Below are 19,131 nucleotides of genomic sequence, written 5' to 3'. Positions count from 1 at the left end.
TGATAAACGGAGCTGATGAGAATCTATGTACAGGGGCCCAGCAGAGCCACAAAAGGCAGCACTCCTCCCTGAGAACGAGCGGCATCTGCTGGTCATGCAAGGTGATGCAGGATTCCACATTTACAAAAAGTCTGGGCCAGTCTGCACCTCAAATACCGAATGGGGTACGATTAATGGGTCTTCTTGAAACACATATCCTCAAATATATGATTTTTTTTTTTTTTTTTGAGATGGGGTCTTGAACTCCTGGACTCAAGAGATCCTCCTACTTCAGCTTCCCAAGTGCTGAGACTATAGGCGCATACCACCATAAGTCAGCTAGTATGTCATCACTTTAAACAAGAATGTTTTTTATTTGTACAAAGCATTATAATCTTTAAAACAGTCTTCGTTTACCAATAAACTTTCCATTGTATTCATTTAACAAATTAATGGTTAAATTATACCATACTACCTTGTCAAATCCCAAACACTCAACTGAGACAAAAAAAAAAATGCTTTGAAGCACTGAATGGAAAGAGAAAAGGCTAAGAAAGGCCAACAGAGATATTTTAGAAGAAGTTAAAGGGAATTTTTTGGGTGGGGGTGGGAGATTAAATTCATGAGCACCATCAGATTTCCCTTAAGGTTCAGAGTTTATCAAAGAAAAATATTAAGATGTGAAATTAGAACTAAGAAATATAAGAAACCTGCACTTTGGGATATTAAGCAGGTAATTAGAATTCCTAGATTGTGGATGAAGTTAAGTGAAAAAGGGAAAGAAAGTAGAGAAGAGTCAGAAGAGATAGAAAAAGGGGAAAAAGATGTGCCTAGAGGGAATTAAGTCTGAAATTCATAATGAATTAAAGAATGAAAAGACAAAGACACAGTCTGGGAGATGAAGTGTAAAAAGAGAAAGCCTGGGGGGTTCTGCACCTTCCAGGAGGTGACATTAAATACTAACGCTGTACAGTAGTAAATAGTGAGGGACAACTAACACTATGCCATCTGTTTTAAATAAGTAAGACACTGGCATCCCTGCTGGACTAACTCCAATCAATACTAATTTAAAAGCATATGTGCCCAGAGTGTAGCCATTCTATAGGCTGTATGTCTACAAGCAATCTAAAAGGACTGAAAGCCAAGTGGGATTAGAGGAAATGAAACTCAAATTAATGCAACTGTCAAGTGATGAGATTACAGAGTTCATTATTCTCCCATAGCCTTTTAGTAGTTTTTTTTGATCATTCTTAATAAGGTACTATTGCCAAATACTGTTACAAATAGACTGACCAATTTTTCCTGAGCCTTGACTGCCTCTGTAATATGGAACATGGCAGGCAGCATGGAAGTTATTACTTTTGTGGAGGGGCAAAAAGACTTGGGATCAAAAACTACCTAGCCATACATGTAAGTAAACAAGATATATTAATTCGACTGATTAGCCATTCAGAATCCCTTACAAAAAGTCAAAACCTTCAGACTGATTAAGCAAAACAGAATTCTGTCACTCAGATGCTCTGAGTCTGGAAAGCGCTGGTTTTGATGATAATTCTAGTCAGTTTTTATTTTGATCTTCTCAGGCAAACATCAAACTTTGCCTGCTCTGCTCAGCAGGGAAAAGCTTTGCATAGACATGTTCCACATTTCAGAGTGGTAGCTTCCACAGTGCCATGGCCTACCCTCCCTATTCAATTGTCTACATCCTCTTCTTCATTCTGTTCTTCTTCTTCCAGTCTTTCCTCATCTTCTTCATTGTCCTCATCCCTGCTCCTGTCTTGCTCTTCTGAGTCTGTTTTTTTGTCTTTGTCCTTCTTCTTTTGCTCTGAAGCTTCCTTCTTACCTTTCTGTTCCCGCCTATAAGCTGTAAGGAAGTAGGAGGGGGATTAGGAGGAGGGTTGGAAGAGGTAGCAGCTAACCCCATGGTAATAACTGGAAAAGCTGCGGCTCAGGAGGAAAAATAGCCTGCCCAGCATCGCAAACAGATCTGAGGTGGTACAAACTGAACTGAATCACATCCAGTATTGGTTTACTGGACTTGTCAAGGACCCATGCTGAAAGCCTCAGGGCCAGGTGAACAGGTCATACAGGATGACCATCTTCTATGCGCTTTAGAAAATGGAAGGATCATTACCGTCCAGAGCTTCTTTTAAGGGGGTAATGAACCGCTGGAACTCCATCTCTTCCATGGCTGAGAGCACATCACTGGCATTGAGCGTCTTGCGTTTCCCTTTCATTGCAAAGTTGTTGGCACTGAAAGAAGAAAGGGCAAGCGCTGTCGGTGGCTGTGAGGCTCCGCTTGCTGTGTGCCAGCGGAGGGGTGGGAGAGCCTACAGACGTCTGAGATGTATGTGTTGCTGTCTGACACGGGAAAGTCCTTTCCTTCTCTGAACTCAAGGGCTAAAGCAGCGTTGTTTCATCGTTTAAATTGCCACACAATTAAGGAAGCTGTGAACCTCTCTGCACTGAGATGGGACCCAGTAGGGGTCTGTAGGTTCCAGACCCCAAACTCCGAGCCAGGTCTCCTGCGCCTCCCCTATCCCTAGCGGTGCCCGGCTCACCAGGATGTGGCGTACAGCACGAAGACACTGGCGGCGCGGGAGATGGCGCTCCGGGCCTCCTTGGAGATGTTGACACCGTCCGGGAGCTGTGGGGGGAGTGGGGGTGAGCAACACTGCCAGCCCGGGACCTGCTTCCCTCCTGCCCGCTCGTCCGCCCCCGGCCCAGCAGCTCACCGCCTCTTTAATGATCCTGGTGATGACAGCATTGGGCAGGTTTAAGTCCTCTGGCCTCTCCGCCATTGCCACGGCCGGGGCCGAAGCTGCTTCAGCCTCAGGCCTCTTCTTCAGGCAGCTGCGGCGTCCGGACTTCCCGCGTCGCTACGGTATGACCCTTCCAGGCTTCCGTTCCATCCCACGTTGCCCACACTACGTCCCACAGTGCCCCGCGCGTCACAACCGCTCTCGGGCCCCAGCCCCGCCTCTATCTCAAATCGTTGGTGCTTCTGAAGTTTCCACACTACAGAGATTTTGGCCCGCCAGGGCTTCCGTCCCATCCCGCGGTGCTCGTTTCTCTCCTTATTTCATCACCACGTCTGGGAACTTTCTCATGAACTTAAGTGTGGCTCACTGAAGCTTCCGTCCGTTCCCCATCATGCTCTGTGCCGCTGCTAGGCGACGGTACGGCCAAGCAGTTAGCGTGGGGGAAGGCCACGAATGAGCCTATTGGGCGGGGCTACTTTGGTCGGAGGCGGGGCTTGGCGGGCGGGGCTACGGCTTCGCGGCGTTGCCAGCGCATGTCGTAGCCGGGGGTTCAGAATCTTAACTGTTTGTGGTCAGCTTTGGTCTCACGAAGCGATGGATGGCGTTCTGGGGTCAGTCTCTTGCTAATGATGTTTTCCCTTGTTCGGAAGGAAGCGGGAAATTTTTTCAACTCTACGGGAGCGGATGTCTGTTCTTAATATTTTCTCCCCTCACAAGTTTGTAATAATAGTAAAAGATAAGTCTTACATTTTTTCTTGCCCCAACGAGAATTGTTTTGCCAGCCCAGTGCTGATGCTGGCGATGTCGCGATACCCTGATTAGACCCCGGTGCACCCTTCGGACTGGGCAGGAAACGAGCGCCCAGCTGCCTATAAGAATAATACAACATCAAAAGCAACCCTTTAAAATCGTATTTAATTTTTAGTTCATTAAATTGTTAATCGTACATCTTTTCCTGTCAAAATCGTTACCAAGGTTTTGCAGTGGCGTTTTAAGTTTTATTATTTTCATATTAAATAGGTAAAAACTCTCACTCCCACTGAGAACTAATGCTGCTTTTTTTTTTTTTTTTTTTTTTTCTGGAAACACATTGTCTCGAGACTTTTTTTTTTTTTTTTTTTTAATTTTTTGATGTAGACATGATTACAGAGAAGAATTTCCCTATTAGGAGAAAAACAACAGAGCAAATGTGATGATAAAGGCAACTGGAACTGCTTTCCTTAGAGACTATTGGGACTGGTGGGGGAACTCTGCACTTGGATAGAACACGCTTGGTTTAAAGACATCAGAAGCTGCTCAGCTCCAGCCAGTTGCTGTCTAGTTGGAACTGGGTCTAGTGTTGTCAGATGTTTTGATCTCTAAGAGGAACCAGAAGTCTGGACATTATGGACTATTTCAGTTTTAAAATACTGGTTCAAAGTGCCAACCAAACTAAACAAGTCATAGGCTAGGTGTAATCCCAGGCCAACAGTTTGCTATCTTTGATCTAAATTAGAAGTTGTTTAGGATAGGGAGTTTGTTAAAATATTTGTACCCTTTCTTTTTCTCCTTCATTAATCATTAGATGTCACCATCTACAGAAAGCTTTATCAGTTTACAATCAATGAAGTCACAGAAATGCTTTAGATGGCTCAAACCTTTGGAATTTATGCTTCATTTTTCAATATGCTATAATTCCCATGCAGACAGATAAAATACCATCGAAGAATGGCTGACAGATAAAATACCAGCAAGGAATGGCTTTGCTCAAATAACAACGGTAGGTTTACAGCTACTTCCGAAGCCTTTAGCTTTTCATTTACTGACTATGTCCTACCTAAATGCCAGACCTTTTAATATCCATCAACTAATTTTTCATAATGACTGTGAAACAGGCTATCCTCACTTTACAGGAAACTGAGGCTCAGATTGATTAAGTCCAAAGACACTCAGCTATTAAATGTCCAGTTAGGAGAGCTTCTGAAGTCAGTCTTTTTCCCTTCTCTTCCCTTCCCTGGAATTGAACCCAGGGGTGCTTTGCTACTGAGTGACATCTCCAGCACCCCCCCCCCCTTTTAATTTGAGACACTGTTTTGCTAAATTGCTGAAGCTGGCTTGGAATTTGAGATCCTCCTGCCTCAGCCTCCCAAGTAGCTGGGATTACAGGCATAGGCCACCACGCATGGATGAAGTTGATTTGCTTTCAAACTCTTACTTTTGAACTCATGCTGAGATACTTTCATGCTTGCTTGTTACTGAATCCTAAATTATCTTGTGACCACTATTTACCTATAGAGGTTCAATAGAAATATTTTATGATTTGAATGCAAATTAAGATTGACTACATAACTAATGTGTAATATGCCCTAATCATGTGGTTGTTGATTATCCAGTGGGCTACAAAGCTGCAGGATTAGTCTTTGTCCTAAGCCATGGATTGGCCAGATGAGAGTCAATGGGATGAAACCACCTGCAACATGGCTATTTGTCAGCATCCGCAATGCTGGGCAGCTCTCCGCAGGATTGAGAGGGGCCATCCTCGAATCCTGGGCTCACCCTGCAAAACTTTTCTGAATATTGAAGGTGAATTAGCTAACCCCTGTCTTTTTCCTGAAGAGGTCCTTAAAGGGTTAATGTTTGACCACCTTTCTCCAACGTGTTACATTTTTCTTCTGGTCTGCTTTCTCAGAGAAACTCCCAGTGCTCACCATTGTAAACATCTCAGATTCCTGCCTCCAGGCCAAGAGATGTGCTCATCAAGAATTGTCAAAATTTACCTTCACCAAGGCTCATCCTTTATTGTCTCAGTGCTCAAAGATTGATGCCAAATTCCAAGGCAGGTAAATTACATGGATTCTTCCTTTAACCAACTGTTGTCTCAAAATTCTAGATTGTGGGGATGCTGGGGATGTAGCTCAGTGATGGAGTTGTTGCCTTATATGTACAAGGTCCCGGGTTCAATCCTCATCACTGAAAAGAAATTCTAGGTTGTGATTTCCCTTGCCCATGTAGTGGGTTTCGAGAAAGCTGGATTAAAAAGAAAGTATTAATTTGGTTTAAGAAGTGGTGAGTAGGCGATGGGAAACAAAGAGCATTTTTGCTTCTGTTTTGGGAGTTGGCAATTTGTGGCTGTATTGGTTTGTACTTCATTACAAAGTACCATAGACTGTGTGGTTTAAACAGTGAATTGATTTTCTCACCGTTCTGGAGGCTGGAAGTTTGAGATTAAGGTGTCAGCAGGTTTGATTTCTTTTGAGACCTCTTTTCTTAGCTTGTAGAGATGGCTGTCTTCTCCTGTGTCTTCAGTGGTTTCCGTGTGTGTATGTGTGTGTGTCCCCTAATCTTGTTGTATAAGCATAACTGTCAGATTGGATTAGGGCCCACCATATGACCTCAATTTTCCTTCATTACCCTTTTTTTTTTTTGGTACCAGGGATCAAACTCAGGGGCACTTAACCATTGAATTGCATCCCCAGCCCTTTTTATTTTTAATTTTGAGACAGAATCTTATTAAATTGTTTAGGGCCTTGCTAAGTTGCTGAGGTTGGGTTTAAATTTGAAATCTTCTTGCCTCAGCCTCTCAAATTGCCTAGATTTTTCACCATGACTGACTTCATTATCTTTTTAAAGACCCTCCCTCCAAATATAATCACATTCTGAAGTATTTGGGTTAGGACTTAAACAGATAAACCTTGGGAGACACAGTTCAGCTTCTGTAGGTCATCAGGAAATGGGGTCTACACATACTGTCATTCTTACTTTTTATTTTTAGGCATGGAACTTTTTATAAGCTCCTGGAGATAGAAAAATTGGCTTTTCTTTTTGGCTCACCTACAGAGTAAGCACCCAATCTTGTTAATATATGAAATCAAGCTACAAGTATCTGTGGAAAACAATAACTTTTAAAATACAATGACCCTGTAGCCTGGAATCCAAGCACTAATGTTGGCCCTTAACAGTGATTTCTTTTTTCCTGTTCCAAGTAAGCAGTCCCTGTTGATTTTTCTTAGGCTAAAGGTGAAATAGGAAAAGGTCAGACTACTTTCAGGTTCTCTAGGACTTGAGCCCTGGGAAGAAGGCAGCATCTTCCAGCCAGGACCTGCAGTGTGTTTCACATCCACACAGACACACAACATACTTTCTCTCCTGCCATGCCCAGGTGTGCAATGTGCTGGTAGAGAGTGGCCTCTTCCAGTCAGTTCGAGGTTTCCTTGCATTATGGTTGGATGTGGAATATCCCTCAAAGACTCATATGTTGAAGGCTTGGTCCTCATGATAGCAGTGTTCAGAGGTAGTGTTCAGAGGTAGGGCTTTGGGAAAGTAATTGGAAGATGAGAACTAGAACCTCATCAGTGTGTTAATCCATTGATTGGTGGCTGACTGGGCTATTAGGAGGTGGGGAAAACCGTAGGAGGTGGATCTAGTCAAAGGGAGTGGTTCACTGGGGGTGTGCCCTGGGCAGCTATATCTTGTCTCCAGTCCCTTCCCCTCTCTCTACTTCTGGCTGCCAGGAGATGAGCGGCTTGGCCTTACTGTATCCTGCCATCATGATGATCTGCCTCATCATAGGCCTAGAGCTATGGAGCCAGACTACCTGAAAGTAGTCTGACCTGAGACCTCTGACTCCTCTTGCTCACAGTGCCTCTTCATTTACAGTAGATAGACGAAACCTGCTCATTGTGGAGCCTCTTTACTATCTGATTCTTCCAGTCATTGAGTCCTCTCTTCTCTGACACCAGCTCTGCCTCAGAGCCATACTGATTTTCTAATTGTGCTTTTCTGCAACTGACATCCAACTTAAAAGCCCTCTTTCTTTTTTTTTATGTTTATTTTTTTAGGTGTGGATGGACACAATACCTTTATTTAATTTATTTATTTTTATGTGGTGCTAAGGATTGAACCCAAGGCCTCACAATGCTCTAGGCAAGCACGTGCTACAGACCCAGCCCCTAAAGGCCCTCTTTCTAATGAAGACTGCTTCATTAAGTCCCTGGTGTGGCCTATATATGGCCCTGTGAGAGCCTGTCTTCCTGATGGACCTTGTCTCTCTCATGTTTCTCTCTTTCTTTTTAAGTAGGTTCCAGCCGCGTTGTTGTTTCTGTTTCTCAAATACTTCACACTGCCTGCCTCAGGGCTCATAGACCCACTGTTTCCTTTGGGTGGAATAGTTTCCCCTAGAGTAGAAATATCATCCATCAAACAATAACTCAAATTACCTCTCTTCCTCTCAGCTGGGTAATCTCTATTCTATTTTCTGTCTCTTTGAATTTGCTTATTCTAGGTAGTTCATGTAAGTGGAATCATTTAGTATCTGTATTTTTGTATTTGTCTTCTTTCACTTGGCACAGTGTTTTCAAGGTTCATTTATATTGTACCATCTATCAGAATTTCAGGGTTTTTTTTTTTTTTTTTGATACTTGGGATTGAACCCAGAGACACACCAGCCAGTTCTTTTAGTTTTTTATTTTGAGACAGGACAGGGTCTTTCTAAATTCTCAAGGCTGGCCTCCAACTAGAATCCTCCTGCCTTAGCCTCCTGGGTAGCTTGGATTATAGACATGTTGTGCCACCAGATGTGGCCTAGAATTTCATTACTTTTCAAAGAGTGTGAGAGACACAGGCTATGAATTTAGTTTGATGCAACAAACAGTTGAAGTATTTGCAGTGTGCAATGTCTGTTAAGAGCCTCTACATTCATTTGGTTAGTATTAAACCCTAGGTTTCCCATAGATAAGTAGAAGGGTTTCTCTCACAGCTCTATTGTATCATTCCAATGTCTTTTGTGTCTCTGTTTCATGTTTGAAATTAATTTTTTAGGCATCGGAAGGGTTTACCTAAAAAAAGATTGATCAGCTCTGCTAAGAGATCTTCCAAAGTAGGTATAAACTAAAAAGGTGCTTTCCTCAACATTTTCTTTTTATCAGTGGGAATATTTTATTGCTTTTAACGTTATTTTTCAGGATGACTGCAATCTCAACAATAATAATAATGATAATAACTGTCTAGTTTGGGGCCCTTATTATATGCTGGGCCTGATGCTAATGACTTTATATGTTGTATTGTCTTCAGGAATCCTAGGCACAAGTGGGATTGATATGTGGAGATGTGGTGTAGGTGAGAATTTTCTGTCTCTATCCTGCGTAGGTTCAGCTTCTAACATAAACATTGGCATCTCATAGTCAGGGTGGTTTGAACAGTAAAATGTCAGACCTAAAATGGGCTTTAAGGTCATCTAATCTGATGATTTTCAGACTTTTAAAAGTTTAATATGTGGTAAAAAATAAATTTTGCAATGAAAGTTTCCTGGAGTAATTCTTACTCTAGATGTGTATGTGAGAGTGCTGATATTTTCTTTTCTATTCTATTTAATTTTTAAACAATTTGGGCTTTGATTAACCAAATTTGATTGTATGACCTATGAATAATTGTAGTTATAGTTTAAAAAACGTTATGGTCTGTCTCATATATCTTATAGGTAAGGAAACTGAATTCTAAATGGGAAGTGTGTTGCTGAAGCAGTTGGCTAGTAAGAGGAAAATTAATGCAAAATTAGAACTTTAGGAAGAAAGACCCTTCCACTTGCATGAAGTTTAAAGTCCTACTGGATGCCTTTTATTATTATTTTTTCATGAGATGTGTTTCTATTCAGTGTCTTGTGGTGGTTAATGTAAGGCACTAAGAGATGGTAGATGGTTTGAATGAATAAATCATTTTACCTCTAACCTCTTTAGAATAAGAGAGTTAGGTTTAATTATTTCTAAATTAATTATATTAATAGGTATACATGAACATGAATCTAAATTCAAAAGGCATTAAGGAGCTTATTATGAAAAGGATTCTCCTTTTTTCCCCTGAAGCCAACCAGTTCATTTTCTCAGGGCAACCTTATTTTTAATTTTTTTTTGAGGGAGTATATATCTTAGAAGGAATAGGTATCAGATGATTAATAAGGTTTCCTTGAGCCCCAGTGTTGTAGGATCCTAAATGACTAGATGTGAGAAGAATTAATACTTTTTTTGTAGATGCCTCTAATTGTAGACAGGGTATAAATAAAAGTAGAAAATTTGGTTCTGTGTGCACTAGTTCTCTCCATGTTCCCCAAATGCTGATGGTATTATCTGCAGGGGATCTCAGTCTTAGGAGTGGAGAAGGAAGAGTGAGTGGTGTTCCTCTAAGTAAACTTCAAGGCACCCTCAAGGGGATAGTGTTGGAAGTTGCTAAATTCCACTCTAATGTCACAGGGAAGCAGGGAGATTATTCATTTAAAGATGCTTACAATCAGTGGATGTGAAACCGATGTGATTCTGCAATCTGTATACGGGGTAAAAATGGCAGTTCATAACCCACTTGAATCAAAGTGTGAAATATGATATGTCAAGAACTATGTAATGTTTTGAACAACCAACAATAAAAATTAAAAAAAAAATAAAGATGCTTACAGAGGACCTGTACTGAAACCTGGTGAAGTAGTTTGTTTTGTGGAAGAATATTATGAAGATATTTGGGGAATGGGAAATGTCTTTTTATCATCTTCTGGGCTGCAGAACTTTTTAGTTACCATGGTAATTCAGCCCTTAGTCTGGTACTGAATACAGGCAGGAGCCCGGCAACTCAACCATACATAGCCTTTATATCCTTCTTTTAGCTTCCAGTGTTAAATTTGAATGAGACAAAACTTCCTTGTCCTGAAGGTGTCAGAAATATGGTTGTAATCTGGATTCCAGAACCAGAGAAGAATGTGAGGTGAGTATCAGGTTAGAACTTGGTGTACCTTTGATATTTGTGTTTTACAAATCCCTGAATCCTCTGCAGGCCTCTTTTTTGTGATTTCCCTTTTAGCTACTTCATTGCAAGTAGTGGGAGAACAGCAGAAAAGGTGATTGTGGTCTCTTGCTTCTGCCTCTTACTACACTGGAGTTGTTTTATGCAGTGAAGCTTCTCTTTATCAAATTTTACTTGACAGTAAATAACATACAATATAGGGTCTAGTTTATTTGTGTGGTTTGATTAAAGATTAAAATGCTTTCTATTAGTGTTTCTTATTAGCTCTCAGCAACTCATAAAATCACTCAGTGAAGCATAGGAACCTCTGATCTCCACCCTAAGGCCTAGGATAGTGGTACAAAATGAATACCATATAGGACCTGTATACAAAGCAGAGCAAGACAAAGATCATTTGGTGAAAGTTCAAAGATTTGCTAGTGTTGACAACTGTGGGGATATATTTGTGATCTCTGAGGCTTTCGGATTCTTAAGTGATTGTTTGAATTAGTTCCTTTCCTTTCTTCTTTTTGTGGTACTGGGGATCAAACCCAGGGCCTTATGCATTCGAGAAAAGCACTTCCTTGAGCCACACCTCAAGCCCTGAAATATAGGGCTAGTAGGCAGCTCCATGAGGCAATCAGAAGCCAGGGCTCCTTGTAGCTTTTGGGCCACTCTCTTTGCCCCATGGCTTCTGTCTTCCAAGATGCTTCATAGGTGCCTTTTAAGGTCTAATTTTAAGGTCTAGCATGTCCATTTCCCAGACAAGAAGGAGGAAAGAGAACAGAGCAAGAAATACTTTTTGAGTTCCTTCTCTAGCTTCGCAGCAAGAATCCAATGAAGAATCTTATAGATTTGGTCCCTGTCCTCCTTGAGCCATATGGAGGAGTCAAACATCACAAACATGCATATATCATTTCTAATTTATATTCACTATAAAAGTAAATTACTAGGTTGTGGGAATGTTGGGGACCTAATTTAGATGTGTGAGTGAGGAGTCTTTTTAGCAATAGATACTTTTGAGCTCCCAACTAGCTGTCTTTGAGTACTTACCAGAAAGGTAGAATTTTCATTATTCATAGTGACCTGGGTGCTTCGGCTTAAGATGTCTGAGAAAAAGTGTGGTTATTCTTATTTCAAGCTTAGCTAAGAAGACACATACTTTCCCCAGCCAGGATGGGAAGGAGGAAAGAAAGAAATCGGCAGTGGTGAGTTTGATTTTTGTCCCAACCCTCATGACGTTACTCTGTATGGTTTATTTTTGTCTTCCTTTCTAGTCTCCCCGACCCTCACCTTTGTTTTCTCTCTGAATGAACAGAATCTGCAGAAGAAAACCCTTCTTTAGGAATATTTACCAAACTTCTTCAGACTCCTTTTCCTAAGTGTTCCCTGTAGGGAAGTAAAAGAGCTCCTTGAAGAGGTGACAGGAGGATCTGTTGGGTAGTCAGGGGAACTTATTGGTTAGTTAAAAACTGAGCCAAAATGTGATGGAATAAAATTCCAGTGGTCCAGGAGTTAAAAGACCTGGGCTTCCAACTCTAATTCTACCACTTATGGGTAAATGCGGCATTGAGTAAGTCGCAGAGTCATAGATCACTGTGTCCAGGAGCGTACTGTCTTGGTCCATTTAGTCATCGTTGACATCCCTGTGCCTGGCACATAGATAGACAATACTTATTTATTAGTTTGATGAATGAGTAAATTATGACCTCTTTGGAAAATCAAAACAATGAAAACAATTAAGCTCTGTATGATCCAAGTACAATAATGGGGTTGAGAGCCTGTGAGGGGAGAATGGAGTGACCCTCATGGTGGAGAGGATGTGGGAATGGCTAGAATGGGACTGGAAACAAGGGGTTTCACATGTCAGGCTGGAATATTGCTGGAAGAAATGGGCTCAAAGAGAGTTCTTTAGAGAGTTCCTTCTGTTTTTTTTTTTTTTTTTTTTTTCTCTTGCAGGAAAACAAGCCACCTCTGGATTACTCTGAAAGGAAGCACACAGAGATGCAGCTGAGATTTCCAGATGTGATAGTGCCGCCCCCCTCCCCAGTACACTCTTTTGAATCCATACCTGGCTGGAGCAAATTTGCCATGCTGCCTGAGGATCTACTAAAGGAGTGAGTGTCATGGAGGCCTGGGGGAGAAAAGAGTCCCTGCTTGTCACTGAAGCTAAGAAGAACCTAAGCATGTGCTCTTTCTGAGTAGGACAGGGAGCAAAGTGTTCTCCTGTTTGCTTACTGAATTATTAGTTTCATCAACAGGTAGTGATGACAGTAATCAACTGCCACCATTTACCAAGCACCTGCCATCTACCAGCCCCTGGGCTAAGTTCATTACCTGACTCTCATTTAAACCCCCACAGGAGGCACTAGATGAATTATGGATAAGTGGGAGGCAAAATGGTATATGTGGTTTGGAATGTGACAGGCTTTGGAGTCTGTATGGAAACTGACTTGGTAAATTTTGGTAATTTATTTCATTTCTTTGAGCTTTGTTTTCTTTGTATGCAAAATGGGTATTATAATACCTGTCTTCCGGGTGTTGTAAGGATTCAGTGGTATAATGCATATGAGCCTGATGTAGGGCAAATACTTAATGAACACAGCTGTGGTTATCACAGAAGCATCTGAAAGGTGTTACCGAATGAGTCCCTGTTGGCACAGACCTTTCCAGAAGCAAAGAGGAAATGTCTTGGGATTTAGAGCCCATTATACTCTTCCTTGTCAGTGGCACAGACTGGGAAGAGCTGCTGCTGACTGACTGTCTCTGTCCCCTTCAGCCTTTTATCAGATGGAGGGAAAACCATGCCTTGTCCGGAGATGAAGATACAATTGGCCATGATGAAAAAGAAGCTTCCCCTGGAAAAGAACCAACCCGAGAGTGCACTTTCTTCTAAGATGTTTCTGACTATACACCGCCTCACCCTGCAAGTAAGAGCCATGGCGCCCCAGAAGGAGAGGCCTGCATGAAAATCAAAGTCGTGTCCTCCTTTCTCTGCTGCCTTTGCTCTTTCACCTGTGTCCCAGAAGTCTGGGCTCTATGTAGGTGGATTCCAGTGTGTGTGGGGGGGTACTTGAGAAGAGCATGTTCTGTTTCCCACGCCTTTCTCTTCCTTGCCACCACCACCTGCCCCCCCCCGCCATGCTATGTAGCAGAACACTGGGTTCTCAAATGTGCTCGTTGACTAGATGAAAAAATGCATTGGGGGAAAGGGAAGGAACCACAGCAGAGCTTTTCTTCTTCTCCTTCCTCTAGACACCAACATTAAGATATTCTGAACATTTGAAGAAATTACATTGTAACCTGCAGGGAGAAGGTAAATTTTTTGTTACTGCTGGATTTCCAGGTACTGCTTCCCCTCAGCCCACATATCTCTTACTTTAACTTGGTCCCAATTCAGTTACGTTGGTTGTTAACAGTCACATGGGGTTACATGTAGAACTCAGGAAACTGTTTTCAGGAAGGAGCCATCCAGAGGGGGTGAGAGAGTCACTGTAGTGGGGTGGGGAGGTCAGAGCAGGTGGCTAGAGAGGCTGGGGACTGTTGGTGAGAAATGTAATCTAATTGTTGGTTCTCTGGTCACTAGATTACAGAAAGCAGCAGCAACATCAGCAGCAGCAGCAGAAGAAGAAAAAGAAGAAGAGGAAGGTGAAAACACCCACTAAGAAAAAGGTGGGGTGACAGTGAGGCATTTGCTGGCCGGGAGAAGTCAGTGCAGGCTGGAATGGAGGGAGTGTCTGCAAGGAGGGATTCTGCCTGTCCGCTTTCTGGTTGTGAAAGTAACATTCCTATCTGGTTGAAGGTGTTAAGTTCCTTCTTTTCAACTCCTTTTGCAAAAGTTTTCTTTACTTCCCAAAGTCCTAATTCAGTTCCTCCTTATATGGGTTTCAGGAGGCTACAGAGAAAGCCACGAGTGACCCAGGGAGCCAGACAACTGCACAGAAGTATTCCATTTCCATGGATCTTAATCGTCTCCATGGTAAGGAGAACACGTGCTCGGTTGAGTGATGGAATCCCAGGACGTAGCTGAGGCCAGAAAAGTCAACACATTTTGTCATTTTGAGACCTGCCTTTGTCAGGCACTTGGAACTGAAATGCTTAGTCTGGCTGGCTGGTCTACACATCATCCTTCCATCAAGTATTTACTAAGATGTCTGCTTCACGTGGGGATTTGAGAGCTGACTATGAGCATGAGTTCTGGTCATTTTTTTCCTCAGATCCTATCTTAGAAAAGACTGGCTTGAGGATCAAAGGTGGGCACAAGCCCAGGTTATCAACAAAATCCTTGAGAATTTATTGGCCAACAAGGCAGGGAATGGCTGGGGTTCTTCACAAAGGCCCCTGGAGAATCCTAAGGAAGCAGAACTCCAGGGCCCTCTGGCTTCCTTGTAATAGGCTGGAGAGTTAAGGAACCTCGGGCTGAAAGCAGCACATCCAGGAGGCAGCAGCCAGTTCCCAACAGGCAGCCCTTCCCTCTACTCTTCATGCTGGAGGCAGGAATGGATATCTCCCCCTTTGAAGCCTTTATCTTGTCTGACCAGAGGGATATGGTTAACCCTGTCCCTCTGACATTTCTTAGCTTGAGTGGAGAGTGGGAGGGAGGGTGAAAGTCTCCCTGTAAACCTTGTAAGACTATTCTGCTCTACTCAGACTGAACCTTGCTGGCTCTAACTTGAAAACAACTGTTTAATCATGAGAGTTCATTGTCTAATCATGGGGCACTGAGAGGGCTCAGGTGAGATGTCTCCTGAGAAGGATGCTGCCCTTGCTTTACTTCCCATCCCACTGTATTCTCTGATACCAATGATGTCCTCTAACCCAAAGATCCAAGAAGATTCTTAAGCTTCACATGGAAGGTAGAAGAATCAGGGCTGTAGCCCAGGGTGGGAGGTAACTTGTCCAAGGTTAGTGTCCTATTCAGTATGATCACTGCCTCTCCCCCGAATTCCATTCTGGTGCCCTGCCCTGCCATGCCCACCACTTGCCCCCTCTTCCTAATGCCTCCAATAGGAGCCGTTTGTCTTGGGTGACCATTTTGAGTCATGTTCTTAGAGCAGTGACCTGTCTTCACTGAGTTGAAAAGGGCTTTACAGAAGAGATTTTTAATTGGATCTTAAATAGGTTTGGGAGTTTTCCCAATGTGAAAAAGAACTCCTGGAAGTGAGACTACCTTGTACAAAGGCACCTTGGAGGAGCATGGCTACTCAGAGAACATCCGGAAGTTCTCTGTGGCTGTAGTATTTAAGGGAGAGTGGTAGGTCAGGCTAAAGAGGTGGGTAGGGGCTTATGTAGATTGAAAAGGCATTCAGCCTTTATACTTCAGGGTACTGGTCTCCACCTTTACCACAACTGAAACCAACTGGTAAGTTTTAAAAACTCTCAACACCCAGGTTATACCCCAGACAGATCAGAATTTCTGGTGCTGGGAACCAGGCCTCACTGTCTTTTAAAGCTCCTCGGTGCTTCCAGTGTGTAGCTACAGTGAGAAGCAGAACTGGTAGGAGCCTGCCAAAGGGCTATCTTTAGCACACCTCTGCTGGAAGCTTGGAAGATGTTTGTTTAGAGAAGGGGGGATTCAGAAAGGAAAGAACGTATGCATTCAGGGACTAGTTGAGGGAAACGGCCAATGCCAAAGAAACATAAAGCAAGAGACTTTTATTTTTATTTATTATTTTTTTGGTTTTTGTTTGTTAGAAGTCATTGTGGGCCAAGAAGGTGAATCACATTTTAGTAAGAGTATTCATAAACTATGAAAGGTGGGGCTACTGTTTCTTTGCTGCTATTGTGTGTAGATAAGTACCACTTAGGTTTCTTGGAGGAATTCTGGGTCTTTTAACACAATTTTTCTGTAATTCTGTAATAGCTGTAGTTATAGCCCTAGTTAAATATAATTACAAATAGAATTCATAAGGCCTTACACAATGTATGCATATTTAAATAGCATATGATAAGCATGCACAATTTTATATGTTAATTAAAAAAAATCGGAGATTTAGAAAATGGCCAATGCCAAAAAGAAAGCCTAACTCTCTTTCATGGAAGCTTGGGAGATGTTTGTTTAGAGAAATCATCAGGGTTTGTCCTTGTCTGGAATGGGGAGTCACTTATAGATCATGGGTCAATTAGAAGCCCAACAATGAGATATGTGATGCTGATAAGGAGACTGAATTGACTGTGTGGTCTATAGGTCATAGAGCTTGGCTAGGTCAGGAGAGTGACATGAAATAGTAACGGTAAATGGAGAAAAAAGGAACAACTTTGAAAAAGGTGAATTTCCAACAAACTGTGTAAGGTCCCAGTTTATGTATAACCAACCTGAAGCACAAGCCAAAGTGATTTGCTATTTTTTCTCTCCTTCCTCTTTTTTTTTTTTTTAGGCTCCAGAGGTAGAATCACGCATGCTAGGCAAGTGCTCTACCATGTTGTTTGAGCTTATTGACAACATAGAAATCACTTTTGTAGGTGATGGGACTAGAACTAAAATAGTGTGACTTCTGCTACCTTTTATTGGTCAAAGAAGTCAGAGGTTGGACCTCTCTAAGTCAGAGGTCCAACCCAAATTCAGAGGAGTGGAAATAGACTGTATCCCTTGATGGAAGAAACTGCATGTTCATATGGGATGGGAGGAGTTGTTGGCAGCCATCTTTGGAGGCAGTCTGCCTTTAGTTGACTGCTGGGAACACAGAGAAGTGGGTTCTGGCTTCATCTGGTCATTCCAGGGGGCAAAGAATGTGTGTAACTTCTCTTCATTCCTAGGAGGTAGGTCTCTGTCCCAATTTCTCCAAGAAAAGAACCTTTTAGAAAAGTCCTTTTAGTTTTCTTATACCTACCCAGTGAATTTTCGGATTCCATAAGGAGATTAAAGATGGATGATTTGAAGAACTTCCTGAATTTCCTCACCACTATGGGAAGTAAGTTATTAGGGTGGAGGAATTTTAGTAAGTGACTGAGGATAGTGAGAACTGAACCTGTGTTAATTAAAATGGCTTGGGGACACAGTCCTCATCCTTTAGAGTGGTCCTGAAGACACCCCACCCCTTTCTTTTCTGTGCTCCAGTTTCACAGTTTTTTGGGAGAAGGTTACATGTGCAATTAATGGCTGGGTCTTCTTTTAGGTCCTGAAATATCTGAGGCAGAAGCCACTTACAAGGACGTTAGTGCTCCAGAGGAGGCTGTTCTGGAAGGTCCAGTTGCCAGTGGACAAAACATTTCAGGACAAATGACTGGAGAAAGCTGGAACCCTGAGTTCAAACTACTGAGGATTCTTCAGCCCACTGATGACGAGAATGAGAAGAACCAGCCCTCTGGGGCACAGAGTCAGAAGTCTCTGCAGACATAAGCTGAAGGCATCACTTAGGCCAGCCTTATCAGATACCTCAGATTCCAGGTGTCTGAGGACAGTGACCTTTGACATAGGGTAGAAAAAAGAGGGGAATTCTGTTCCAGAGGCTTCACCAGGGCCTGAGTTTAGAGATTTTTCATTTACTTTTATTGGCCTCTAAAATATGTGAGGGAGAAGAAGCCCTTTTAAATGTAGGTGACTTCTCCATTGGGAAGGTCCATTTAAACGTAGGTGACTTCTCCATTGGGAAGAATAATTTTAATGATTAAACACAACTGCTTCTCAATCAGAAGACTAATTCTCTGTTTCTTAGTGTCTGTTTTTTGGGTTACTCTTATATTTTCTTTGAAACTCTGAAAGGTTTCCAGTTGAGGAAGCTGAATTTGGCCTATGCGCACCCCCATGATAGTTCTAGATATCCCCCACATTCTCTGGAAATTGTTTATTTTGTAGATTGGGTCCATAGTGTGATTAAATAATACTCACTGGGTCCTTGTGTATGTGGTACTGGGTATTCCTTGGAAGAGCTTATCACTTCAGTTTCTAAGGAATTGAGTCTACAGGGAAGTTTCAAGAATACTCAAAGATTTAGAATCCCAGAGCCTCAGGAGTCCTATAGTTCAGTTTTTAGATGGATTTTCTTTTCATGTTTCAGTCCTTAAAAGACTTTTATATTTAGTAGAATTTCAGAGCTGCATAAAGGTAAAGAGAATAATATCATGGAACTCTCATGTTCATGGTACCTGAAACATGGTCAGGAAAGGCTCTTGAGCTGCCCCATGCTATAGAAAAGCCTGCACTGACCCTTTTCTGGTCACATTGCTCCTTATGGAGAGAGAAGTCGGCAGGAGCACAGGCACAGGTTCCTCATGGAGACTGTATCTCTTCTTGAATTTTGCACCTGGCATCTGGAACCCTAAAATTCCCTGCCCAGATGGCCTCACCCCTACTTCTGTGACCTGTGTAGTACTCTTTCCTGGGTCCACTCTCCCCAGGGCAGCCTGCCCTGTCAGTGTGAACACCGCTGGGTTTGAAGTAGCAGAGAGGAAGCTGTTTAAAGGGGGATGGGCCTACAGCTTGGACATGGGGACAGGGTTCTCTGTCTGTGGGGTTCTTCCCAATACAAGTGAGAACTGGAATGAGGGGGTGGACCATGGATAGTGGCTGGTTCTTCTCATGCTGCATTTCAGATGTCGAATCTCAAAGAATCTGTGAATTCTGAATGAACCTGGCTTTTTGGGTCACAGAGGTATACTGGTCAAGGTGGGAGAATAGAATATGTTTATTTTAACAATTTGTAGCTTGATT

The 19,131-nt window shown here is 42.4% G+C and overlaps 2 protein-coding genes across 6 annotated transcripts; one reads left to right on the top strand and one right to left on the bottom strand.

Annotated features, from left to right (window-relative positions):
- Positions 1-329: 329 nt before the first annotated feature.
- On the bottom strand, positions 330-3,005 carry Pole3 (DNA polymerase epsilon 3, accessory subunit). The gene is made up of 4 exons (XM_015492169.2): positions 2,715-3,005; positions 2,541-2,626; positions 2,114-2,232; positions 330-1,843 (listed from the first exon to the last, which is right to left on the bottom strand). The coding sequence occupies exons 1-4, from the start codon at positions 2,778-2,780 to the stop codon at positions 1,671-1,673; spliced, it is 444 nt and encodes a 147-aa protein (XP_015347655.1). The 5' UTR covers positions 2,781-3,005; the 3' UTR covers positions 330-1,670.
- CUNH9orf43 (chromosome unknown C9orf43 homolog) lies at positions 2,974-18,122 on the top strand. Of its 5 annotated transcripts, none has more exons than XM_048783168.1 (13): positions 2,974-3,158; positions 4,427-4,500; positions 5,114-5,303; positions 5,410-5,560; positions 8,538-8,595; positions 10,366-10,463; positions 11,623-11,689; positions 12,441-12,598; positions 13,261-13,411; positions 13,737-13,797; positions 14,068-14,153; positions 14,373-14,460; positions 17,597-18,122. In XM_048783168.1, the coding sequence occupies exons 3-13, from the start codon at positions 5,153-5,155 to the stop codon at positions 17,818-17,820; spliced, it is 1,293 nt and encodes a 430-aa protein (XP_048639125.1). In that variant the 5' UTR covers positions 2,974-3,158; positions 4,427-4,500; positions 5,114-5,152; the 3' UTR covers positions 17,821-18,122. The 5 variants fall into 5 exon arrangements, with proteins under 5 accessions (XP_048639125.1, XP_048639126.1, XP_048639127.1 ...); XM_048783169.1 differs by having other exon boundaries at positions 4,306-4,500; XM_048783170.1 differs by lacking the exon at positions 2,974-3,158 and adding an exon at positions 3,202-3,352 and having other exon boundaries at positions 14,068-14,129.
- Positions 18,123-19,131: the final 1,009 nt, after the last annotated feature.

This window comes from Marmota marmota, unplaced genomic scaffold (genome assembly GCF_001458135.2).
Source record: "Marmota marmota marmota unplaced genomic scaffold, marMar, whole genome shotgun sequence".
NCBI lineage: Eukaryota > Metazoa > Chordata > Mammalia > Rodentia > Sciuridae > Marmota > Marmota marmota.
This window is presented reverse-complemented; position numbering and strand designations above follow the sequence as displayed.